This window comes from Rattus norvegicus, chromosome 4, assembly GCF_036323735.1.
Source record: "Rattus norvegicus strain BN/NHsdMcwi chromosome 4, GRCr8, whole genome shotgun sequence".
Lineage (NCBI taxonomy): Eukaryota > Metazoa > Chordata > Mammalia > Rodentia > Muridae > Rattus > Rattus norvegicus.
Window position 1 is genome coordinate 176,123,408 of NC_086022.1, and position 12,141 is coordinate 176,135,548.

A 12,141-nucleotide genomic window follows, 5' to 3' on the forward strand; every position below is an offset into this window, starting at 1 on the left:
GGTCATGTATGTATGTATGTGTATGGTGTATGGTGTGCATGTGTGTGTATGTGTGTATGTGTGTGTGGATATATGTGTGTGTATGTGTGTATGTGTGTGTGGATATATGTGCGTATATGTGTGTATGTGTGCATGCATATATGTTCATGTCTATGTATGTGTTTATGTGTATCTGTGTGTAAGTAAATGTGTGTATATGTGTATATGTATCTATATGTGTATGTGAGTAAATGTGTGAATACATGCATGTACTTGTATGTGTATGTATATATAAATGTGTGTACATGAGTGCATGTATCTACATATGTGTGCATGTGTACATGTTTGTATTTAATATATGTATGTGTGTATATTTGTGTATAATTTAATGTATGAATACACATACATATTCATGTTTCCTGGGCAGACTCTTTCACCTTGAGCCATGCTCTGAGTTCTATATCTTATTCAGTGTATTAGTGGTATAGTGATTGCAATTTTACAAAGCAGCTGTATGAATCCACTTTCCATCACCTTGACAAGGAGCCTGAAATCAATTAAGTATTATTTGTCTCTGGCTTTCAAGAGTTTCCATCTGTGGTTTCTCAGATTTTGCTTTGGGGCTTTGGTGTCCCTGTGCATCAGGGCAGAGGAGCCTGATCACCTTGTAGTGATCAGGAGAGAGAGAAGGGAGAGAGGGCAGAAGGGAGAGGGAAGGCAAGTGCTCACATCCTAATAGGCCCTGCAAAGGAACAGCCCCACTGCTCTGCCTGGAAGCAGGCCCTACCTTTAAAGGGTTAGCCTCCGATGCTAAACACAAAGCCCTTGGTGGAAATTCAAGATCAAATTGTATTATTGACTGAAAGGCCAGAACTTAAAATGCTAAGATCTAAAATCAATCTGTAAGAAAATACCACTAAAAGATGTGCTTCTAAAGGGAAGTCAATAATTATAACTTTACTCTATAATTTCAGAATTATACGCACACATACACATGCATACACATATATATGTGCACACACACACACATATGTGCATTATTGGTGTAGTGAGTGAAAATATCTGTATCTTTATGTTAACACTTAATAGAATAGTCTCCTCTTCATGCCAAGGTGGTAAGTGTGGGCATGATGGCTTCCCAGATCCCGAGGCTTGAGTGAGGACAGACTCCCTTGCTTTCCTTTCCTTTAGTAAGGTTTTACATTTCCTCCTTTAGAGTTCAGAGACGGAACTGCTCTGTGCTGCCTCACCAGCACCTGAGGCACCTTTGCTGTTAGTCTTCCATTCATAAATTACTTGAGCTCTGCCCTTTGAAACCCATTAAGTCCTCTACCAAGGGGTTCCTGAAGGGCTGCTGGCCAGGACTGTAGAGTCACTCTCTCAGGCTGCGGCTGCGGGATCGGCTCATCCCTGAGAGCATTTTACTGATTTCACCATGCGATGGCCTTGTTAAACAGACCAACCGGTTGAGATACACTCTAGTTTTCCATTTGGACTACTTTTTCTCTTTGGCCCTGCCCCAGACATATTTATTGTTTCTTTGTCTTTCTTGACTGGCTTTCTGGCATTTCTATCCTTATTATCCTGAAGTGACCCTGATGAGCTCAGAGCACAGATAACCCCCAGCATCTTCACTAAGATGTTGAACCAATGGAAGGCGCTCACAGCCATCGCCAACCCATCCACTGACCGCTGCTTCCTTCATTTAGAATGTAAATTGTGTTCTTTTGTGTTGATATTTATACCCTGATCCAACAACCATCAGGTGTTTCTTTATTAAACCATAATTTTCATAGACTAGAGATCATAATTCTAGTCTATGGTATTGCCTGGACTTTCATAAAGCTTGCAGACGCCCTCATAGAAGGCAGATGGTGATTCACAGACACTTCCTGAAGTTCAAATTCAATGTCATTGGTAGTAGTTGTCATTTTCCTTAATGGAAGATACAGCAGGAATGTGAGGTAGCTTGCTCACACTTGGTCACACCAGGAAGCAGTGAAAACAAAGTCAGGCCAGGAATTGAGTCAGGACATAAACCTAGACGCAGCTCCCAGTAAAGCACGTCCTCCACTCAATTCCACCGCTCAAGGTTCCACGTTCTACCAAAGAACAGCCACTGACCAAGGGTTCAAACAGGTGAGCATAGAAAGACGTCTCCTATCCAAAATGCACTGTCAAGAAAAACTACAACACTCCCTGTCATATTTCATTTGAAGCTCTATGGGTTTCTATGTGGAAAATGACTCTATGAGAGACATGGCTGTCTTCTCAATGCCATTGTGTGCTGTTTGTTATTCTGGTCAAATCTGGTTTCTGCCAGTCTGCTTTGTGTGAAATCAAGGCTAATAATGAAGTCCCCTTTGTCTCTGTCTCTGTCTCTCTGCCTCTCTCTCTCTGTCTCTCTCTGTCTCTCTCTGTCTCTCTCTGTCTCTGTCTCTCTGTCTCTCTGTCTCTCTCTCTCACACACACACACACACACACACACACACACAAAACCAAAGGTTTCAAAGAAATGTTTTTTTCTCTACTCTAAAAGATCTTGTCATACTAATTTATAAAATAAGTGATTAGATGCAAATATGTTCACAAAAATAGAGACTAGTATGTGCCACCCATTTATCCTAACAGTATTCACAGATCTCTTGCTTGTGGATATCTTTCCCATGGTATCACTACTCCTTAGTTTCACTGTGCTGTAAAAATTCAGGTGTAAAGTCTAACTACAGTGCAACTTTCACCATTATGAAGCCATCAACTTCATGTGGTAAGAACTTACCTCTTAAAGGGAAAACCACACGTATGAAAGTGGCTGTGATATGACTATTAAATATGATGATTTGTGAAGTCCTTCCAACTGGAGAGAACCATTGCTACAATTGCTGATTGGTTTTAACAAAAGGGAGTTTGGGTTTCTTCCTTTTGTCCACTTTGTATTCCTTCTTTCCAACTCTCCTTCTCTCTTTTTTTTTCCATTGCGGTATCTTGGGGACTTAAACAACTTTAGAAGCATAAATAAAAGCAACCAATACATTGGGAGAACTCAGGAGGCCAGCCAGGGCTAGGAACTGAGACTCTGTCTCAAAAACAAGCAAACAAAACCAACTGAACATACCATCACTTTCTGGGGATGATGGATACAGGTGGATAATTTCCCTTTGGAAAATTTAATTAATACCTGTTGCAGAGGATACAGGATTGAGAGTCAGAGGAACCAAGCCACACAAAAGTTGCTGGCATATGCATATTCTAGCCATTCTTAGTTGATCTCTTTTTCCCTCCCTCTTTTTTTAAAAATGAAATGACTTTATTTTTATTCCAGTGGTTTACCAGGAAACCCCCTCATTGATTCTACGCTATACAAAAACACTCCAAACAAACACACAAAGTAAAACTTGGCTCCTTATGTCAGAAGCTTTGAAATAATGGTCCCATCTCGTATCTCTTCTCATGAAGGGTCTTCCACTGGGGTCTTGGTCTTAAGGAGCCAAGTTAGAAGTACCCATGACACACTTGTCAAAGAATAGAAAATTGGTCCAAAACTACAGAGAGGAAGCTGAAACGTTTCACAGAGGGCAGGGCTCTAGAGTGAAAAAATCAAAAGAGGAAGATAATACTATAGAAAAAGAGGAACAGAAATTGAGTGGTTTTACAAATGTCTATTCCTCTTCCTTGAATATTCCACCAAGAAGCAAGGTTGAAATGGTCTATGAATAGCAGCCTAGAGAAAAAGAATTCTCTGTACTTTTCCAGTTGAGAATTCAAGTATCCTTCATGAGAGAGTACCGGGCTTGGTAAATCAGACATAACAGAAGCTATAAGCTTCCTAACAAGGTACTCACTCCTTCCCAGTTTAGAATTGAAGATGGAGTTATTACAGGGGGATATAAAGATGTAAAAGGCCCTTTGTTGAAGAGGGCTAAGATCAATTGTCCCTCTCCTCTGTTGCTTTAGAGTCAATGGTCACTTGACTCTTTCCCTCAGCCCCTTTCCTCTCTGTTCCAAACTCTCATCTGCTCATTAGTTCTAAGCAGCGATGAGCTGGCCTTGGTCATTGCAAGCTGGCAACTAACTTGAGACCCACACCAAGCTGTATGCAGCTGTGACCCTGAACTATAATGTATTTTAACAACACACATTGATTGATGCTGTTTTACTAATAGTATGGTATAATAAATTAATACATGCCAGATTAATGTGGGATAGACATAGGTAGAACTTAATCTGGAATTCATTATATTCCATTTTATAAACTTTTCAAAATAAACACACTCTTACCTGCGTTTAAAGAACACTTCCTTAGATTTTTGATTTTTTGATATGAGTGCCTTTGCCTGCCTGAATGTATATATGTACCACATATTTATAATACCTTGGGAAGTTAGAAGAGGGTATTGTATCATCTGGAACTGTAATGGCATTTGGTTGTGAACTGCTGTGCATGCTGGTGCTAGCAATAAAACCAGTGTCCCCTCCAGGAGTAGCCAGTGCTCTTACCCACAGAGCCATCTTTGTATCCACATTTGAAGTAGTTTTTGTTTCTGTTGTTGTTATTGCTGTAAAAGAACATAAGTAGGCAGTTTTTGAGTGAACCTCAGTAAGATATCTTTTTAGGATATTAAGCTCTTCCTAAGCTCTTCCAAAGGTCTGCATGGATGAGCATGGTTTGTCAACCATATAATAGTCTAAGAAATGAAAGACAGACCTACATATTAACATATCTTTTTACAGTCACTTTAACAGTTATCCAGGCAAGCAGAATGAGCCAACAGAGACTAACACCACAAGGAAACCTTTGGCTAATAATTTTTTTATCTCATTCATAAAATTACAAACATTTGAGGAACGCTGAAGCTGCCTTGAAACAAGTGTTATGTAGGTTTCCAATGTTCTTGACAATTGCTGAAGTTTACTTGGCCCTTCAAATGTCTCTTTCATCACGCATATTATATGGTAATTTCCTCTGAGAAGTAAGAGCAAAGGAAGCTTATAAAATATAATCGTTGAAGGGAAATATCATGGAAGGAGATCCTGAAGCCCCATCCCTCACTGAGTAGTTCTGGACAATTGATGACTGCTGGGAGAGGCAGAACCCCTGTTTGTTGGGACCACCTCCAAATCATACCCCATTAATTTTACATCTTATGTGACAAACTCCATCAATTCATGATCCCATAATTCCATCAGTTTCAGGATTATTTGTAGTATTATGTCACTCAGACAGATCAGACACATCCTGTTCAATCTAAGATTGGAAAATGATCAAATATCCAAGCTATATTCATGTGAATTATAGACTTTTATAAACTTCACCAGTTTTACTGGTGCATGAAAGGACACAGGTGCTGGCAAAACACAGACCAAGCACTTTTCACTGGGAGCCGTCCAGGGTTGTCAACTTCCTGAATTCTGTCCTCTCCCAAATTAGGTTGGATCATGCTTCATTTCCACAAGTAAGGCTTGAGGCATTATGCAAGGAGAAACTTTGGCTTGAATGATCTCCAAGAATCCCATCCCATTAATTACATGGCTTCTGTAACCTTCTCTAGGTCCAATCCTCTATGGATTGATTGATTCCAGATTAGTTTACTGGGAACAACTTGATGACAGAGTCTGTGATGGTCATCATATGCTTTACCTAGGTAAAGAGAGCTTATTACCTCTACGACAATTGATAGGATTTGTGTGTGAGCACCATGCTCATTGTGAGTGTGTTTCAGTGGGCTGTGACTGGGTATCACATTTTTTTCAGGGTGTTACCAGTAGAAAGAAATCTTAGGACACTGCTATAGGATGCTGCTAGCAATTTTCTTTGTTAGGTAAGGCTGTGTTGCCAACAGAGAGAAATGACAGGCTACAGGTGGGCTTTCATGTTCTACCTGATAAGTACTGTAAGACACTGTACCTGAGTGACTTGATCAAGTGCTAACTGTTGAGTGTATTTACCAGTAATATCATATAGGACAGAATACCTATGCATTCTTATGTATAAAGTAAGCATTATGTCACCTTCTACTTTTGTAAGGACAGTCATATCACAGCCAGTGACTCTGCAAGACAGCTTTTGAAAATCTGTACAGAATGTGACTAACACATGTAGAAGATTGTGTCATGTTTTTATGAGTTGGTTGGGTTGGGCAAACCATCTTTTCTCTTGATAGACTATGTTTGAAGAGAAATGGATAGATACCTGACTGCAGTGGACATTGAACTTAGGTTAGTCTATCATTTGCAAGTTGAATGGTTCCATCAGCAGCCTGAGAATGAATACTTGGGTTGGCATCGACTCGGGTCGACTGTGGAGGTAGCAGAAAGTTTCTGGACAGGTGTGCTCCGGGTCAATGAGCAACATCTCTAAAGTCTTTAATTGCTGTCTTTTTAGTGCTGTCAACCCTGACTCTTGGAATGCCCCAGTGTTGATGACTCTAACCAAAAGCAGGTCCTTCACTTCGTCCTATGCTGTCTCTGCAGCTAACCACGTCAAAGCTAAAAAGCAAAACAGGCCAGGTAAGTAACATTCTTTGTACACTCCGCGTCTACAGTACCATTTCCCATGCATAAGTTGTGATAATCAACTGTGACGGTAAAATGAGGAACAGTGAAGTTTAAGTTGGAACAGTAGAAAGAATTGGGAGATTCACCTCACTGAAGCTAAGTCCAGGTTCATGCTGGGATCCATACAGTGGGTTTGGTGACATACAATTATGATTCCAGCATTTAAGATGCTGATGCAGGAGGAAACGAGTTAACTTCGTGGTTACCAGGGCCTGCTGCGTTTAACCATCTTGCAGACTATGGGAGTTTGGTTCCCAGCACTCATGATGTATACCCACCTATAATGCCAGCTCAAGGGGATCCAACACACACTTCTGGCCTCCCTAGGCACTACATGGATGTATACACACACACACAGACACACACACACACAGACACACACACACACACACACCCTAACTCCTCACATTTGCCTCTGAATTTCCCTCCTGGAATCCAGGCGAGGACCTAGCCATCCCTCTGACCTCTTCTGAGAAATTTTCTTGGGGTTTTCAGTTACTTTCTGCTTCATTTCTAAGTTGTCTGTCCTTAGCAGCTTGAAGAGTTGAGTTTTGGCTCCAGGACCCTCATCTCTCACTGTGATATTGGATGTGCCAGTCTGGCTGACACAGCAGCTGTGAACTCCACATTCCTTGTCAACACCCTCGATGACATTGCTAAAATCTCTGCTGGCGGCCTCTGTGCTAGCTGTGCCCTCTGTGCAGATGTGTCTCTCTCTGTGCCAACAGGCAGTAGATAGACCTCTGAGGAGGAACAGCTGGTCCTACTAAGGCTCACGAGCTCTTGTTCACTTCTGTAGCCTAATCCCTCAGATCTGGGTCTCTGCCCTGACCTTGAAAGCCTGCCTTCCTTCTTCCCTTCCCTCTCCCTTTCTTATTCTTTTGCTTTTCTTTTCCTCCCACCCTCTTTTGCTTTCCCTCTCTCCCTAGTTTTATCCCTCATTCTCTCCCTCCCTCCCTCCCCTCTTCCTTCTTATCTTTTCTATCTGTTCTTAAGGAAGCAAAGGTGTGTTTATTACAGCTGAGTGTATGACAGTCAGAAGCAGACCAGATATCCTTAAAGTGATGAGATTTGTATGAGAACCATTTGAAAATTCCCTACGTTCTAGTGATATTTTGAAAGGCAATCCTAACATTAAGACACAGGAATCAGAGTAGGACTCCTGTTCGCTCATTTTCTTCTGGTTGTTCACTTCCGACTTGGCCCCTTCTATTATGCTTAAAATCTCTACTGTTCAGTTAAGGAAGACACATTCTCTATAGAGTTCAAGTTATTTGTATGCCAATCCTGAAAGAAACCATTAAAGGCAATCCGATTCTCCAACAAATGGTGTGGTCCTCTGAGTTGTGGAGATGGGCCTTAAGCTTTGTAAAGCAGACATCATCAATGAGCTGAGAAACAGCCTTGAGCTACACTAGGACCAGGCAGTGACAGATGATGGAGCCTGGTAATTAGCTTAGATGCCAGGAGACACACATGTGTGTCACACACACAGATAGACATGCGCTCTGGCCTCCACATGTATGTGCATGAACAAGGAACTCAACACACACTTGTGCAAACACACCATGCATTTATACACATCCCTTCACCATGAAAAAAGGCACTTTATAACATAATCTGTATCCAGTATTACTGAATTCAAATCAATCACTAAATTCCTGCCCAATATAGAAATATATTAAGAATCCAGTGAAACTAGATTCCACCTCTCCCTGGTCAATCAGGTTCTTCTGGTTTGGTTTGTCTTCATTTGGTTTTATTTGCTTTTCCTTCTCCTAATGTAATTTTTAAATCATCACGAAGGGCAAAACCTTCGGGGTTTTCATGCACACCTAGTCCCGATTGTGCACCCTGCTTTGCCCCTGCTTGGCTTTTCCTGCCCACACTGGTCCCGTTCTGCCGGCACAGGTGTTAGAAAAGCCTCTGCCAAGCCCCTCACATCGATGCCATGCATTTCGGTTCTCCCCGCTAAGCGAGTACCTATCTGTGTTTGATAGGATTCATTCTTTTGTCACCTACTTTTCCAGAAACCATGTGTGAAGAGGCTAGGGAAAATCCTTTGTGTGGGAGGAGGATAAGGAAATGGTAGCCCAGGATCTGGGAGGAGGAAACATAAGCGCTGTGGGCGGTGGGGTGCAGAAGACCGAGCACACAAAGAAGGAGGGACTGTGTCCAGGTTAGACTGATGTGTCTGTTCTGTGCACAACTCAAGCGTACAGTGTGTTCCTAACTCCCTTAGAACGCAAGCAATCTTTACCAATGACTAAAAGAAAATTACATGGGTCAGATCACACAGGAGCCCTTCCATGAAATCATAACAATGGGAGACTTAAATATAATTTGCCTTTGCATTTAAGTTTTAAAATGTTTGCCTGGATTTCTGTCTGTGTACCAGATGTGCTCAGGGCCAGCAAAGGCCAGTAAAGGGCATTGGATCCCCTGGAACTGGAGTTACTGACCAACGTGAGCTGCCACATGGCTGCTGGGAACTAACCTGTGTCCTGTGGAAGAGCGGCTCGTGCCCATAACTTCTAAGCATCTCTAGAGCCCCTTACTTGAATTTTCAACCTTACCTTTCTAGTGTGAGTCACTAACAGTGGGCAGCTACTGTTACTTTCAAGTTCCTCTAATTCAGTTTCTGCCTGTGTAGCAATGCTTTGCTGGAGTCTTGTAAGTGTGAGCTTTCTAGCATAGTGAAAGGGCATGACTTACATATATAAAGGAAACTTTAAATGATAGTGTTTTGTATTGTTTTTACTTTAGACACATCTTCCAAAACATCAGTACAAAGTCCTGTATTTATCAGAAAAGCGGATTTCTTTCTTTTTTTGAAATTAATTTTATTTCTACTTAGGTCCAGGTGTGTTTATGTGTGTGTGCGTGGACACCTGTCTGTGGGTGCCTGAGGAGGTCAGGAAAGAATGTCAGATCCCCTGACGCTGGACTTGCAGGTGTTGGTAAACCTCTAATCTGGGTGCTGGAAGCTGAACTTCGGTCCTTACAAGATCAGCAAGTCCTATTAAGCACTGAGCCATCTCCCCTGTCTCAGTTCTTTCTTGCTCAATCAAAGTTAAACTGAGAGACTTTTATACTGCAAAGCAACTGGATTTCCTTAAAGAATTCCTGTAAAGTATTCTTCATGTTCTCCCTCCAGTTGCCTCTGTGCCTTGAAACACATTTTCTCGGGCTCCTAGGAACAAGGAAACAAAGGCTCCTTTACTCAGAGGAGCTAGGACTTTAGAGTCTCCAGAATTTGTTTATGTTTATTTATTGTCTACTAATGTTTCTAAATATTTCCTGATGGGACAATTTAAATCACTGCGGGTTTTGTATTTCATGATTTGGGTCTTGTTCCTGGAGTCTCTTAAAATTACTCAATTATAAAATGACAGTAAATGTCTGTGAAAGTGTGCGTGTTTAGTTCATCCTTGTTTTTTGTTTTGGTGTGTGTGTGTGTGTGTGTGTGTGTGTGTGTGTGTAACACAAAATTGGATATCTTCCTTCTGATGGTCTTTAAAGGACCTTAAGGTTTCTTTCTTTCTGGCTATTTCTAACTTTCCTGAGAAAATCCCTTTTCTATATCTATAATACTTTATTTTACAATAATTGATAATCTCCCCTCCCCACCTTTTTAGAATTTTTGTTGGGTTCGTTCTCTCTCTCTCTCTCTCTCTCTCTCTCTCTCTCTCTCTCTCTCTCTCCCTCTCCCTCTCCCTCTCCCTCTCCCTCTCCCTCCCTCTCCCTCCTCTCTCTCTGTGTCTCTCTCTGTGTCTCTCTCTGTCTCTCTCTCTTTCTCTCTCTCCCCCTTCTCCCTCCTCTCTCTCTCCCTCTCTCTCTCCCTCTCTCTCCCTCCTCTCTCCCTCCTCTCTCTCTCTTTCTCTCTCTCTCTCTGTGTATGTCTCTGTGTCTCTCTCTGTGTCCGTCTCTGACTTTCTCTCCCTCCCTCCCTCTCCCTCTCTCTGTGTATGTCTCTGTCTCTCTGTCTCTCTATCTCTCTGTATCTCTCTCTTTCTCTCTCTCTCTCTCCCTCCCTCCCCTCTAGCCCTCCTTCCTAAAGTGTAAGAGTAGCTAGTGATTGCAGACTGAGCAGCCCTGATCTGAAAGTTTAAATGGGAACATTTCAGATCACCAAACTTGCATTAGAGATGCTTGACTCTTAAACTTGGTGTTAATAGTCCAAAATTCACAAAACTCAGAAATCTGAAATCTTTCCAAATGGAGCATTTTGGAAAAGGGGTACTCTGCCTGGGTCTGCATTGATCACTTACGACTCCACCTATCTGAAGACCGGTGAATGGATGTATGTGTCGTCTTGTCACACTGTCCCTAATGCTTCTTTGTTTTTTTTAAAAACTTGCAGTAAACCTCACACTTTGATCTTCTCACTCCCATCTCCTAAATCTCTGCAGCTTGCTGCTGGTGCTGAGACCCACTGCTTGCTAAAGAGTTTGAATTATGTAGAGCAAAGCACTATAAAAGCAAAGTGCCTCTCCTCGGCTGCACGTTTATTTAAAAGATTGTCCCTGGAGCCTTGAAGTCTGCTGATTAGTTTAAATTTAGCTAATCTCCAAGTTCCAAGAACTCTAATGGCTGTATGGATTTTAAAATGTGTATTTAAAAATGAACCCCACATCTTTACAACTATCAGATCACAGCTACTAAAACAAAATCAGTCTTCTCATAAATCGCCCTCAGAAAACAAATTTGTGTTAAGATAGAACTGGAAAAGTTTCCCCAGGGGCTTTGAACTAATGGCCTGTTTAAGAAAAAAAAAAAAAAGACGTACAAAAAAAAAGGTGCAGGGAGAGGGGTCTGAGGTGATAGCTCAGTCAGTAGGGGGCTTCACTCAAGACAGGTTCAACCCTTAGCACCCAAGTGAACAGCCAAGCAAGGCTAAGGCAAACCTGCTCTCCCAGCACTGAGCACAGAAGAGAGAGGAAGATCCCTCTGGTTTGTTGATGACCGACTGAGGAGAATCACTAAGCTCCAGGTTCATCGAGAGACTTTGCTCCAAAACCAAGGTGGAAAGCCTTAGAAGTTCAAACTTGCCACCATACTCTCGAACACACATGCACAAACATCTATGTGCATGCATGTATATGCATATAGATCTATATGTATACATACAAAACAAATGGTAGGAAGGTATCACCAAATCTACGATGAAGCCAGCGCCTAGTGCAATCTTGATAGTCTTTTTGTTTTGTTTGAGACAAGAGTTTCTCTGCATAGCTCTGGTTGTCCTGGAACTCACTCTATGGACCAGGCTGTCCTAGAACTCACTCTGTAAACAGGCAGCCATTAAATCCTTGCCAGCTGTCAATAAATCCCAATCGGATTAGCTTCTACCTCGATCCTGTGATCACACTCATTCTCTAAAGCTGCAGTTCTTTAGTCTCTCTGGGCTGAGATGGGCTCGTTTGTCAAGTACAAAGGTGAAGGATTGATCTATTGATTAGGGAGCAACAACTAAATCTGCTGGAGGGGCTTGAGAGGAGGTTGTCTACAATACCGAAGCCAAGATACATGACAACTCTCATCTCAGGAACCTACACAGAAGAAACATGGTGCCAATAAAATTATAAAAAGGGCATCTACATGCCA

At 41.8% G+C, this 12,141-nt stretch overlaps 1 protein-coding gene across 2 annotated transcripts in view; it reads left to right on the forward strand.

Annotated features, from left to right (window-relative positions):
- The window catches only part of Pde3a (phosphodiesterase 3A), a 266,256-nt gene that overhangs the window by 219,132 nt on the left and 34,983 nt on the right, over positions 1-12,141 (forward strand). For both annotated transcript variants that reach the window (NM_017337.1, XM_063286623.1), the window contains exon 5: positions 6,362-6,486. In NM_017337.1, coding sequence (NP_059033.1) covers positions 6,362-6,486 — 125 coding nt within the window. The remainder of the gene's footprint in view (positions 1-6,361; positions 6,487-12,141) is intronic.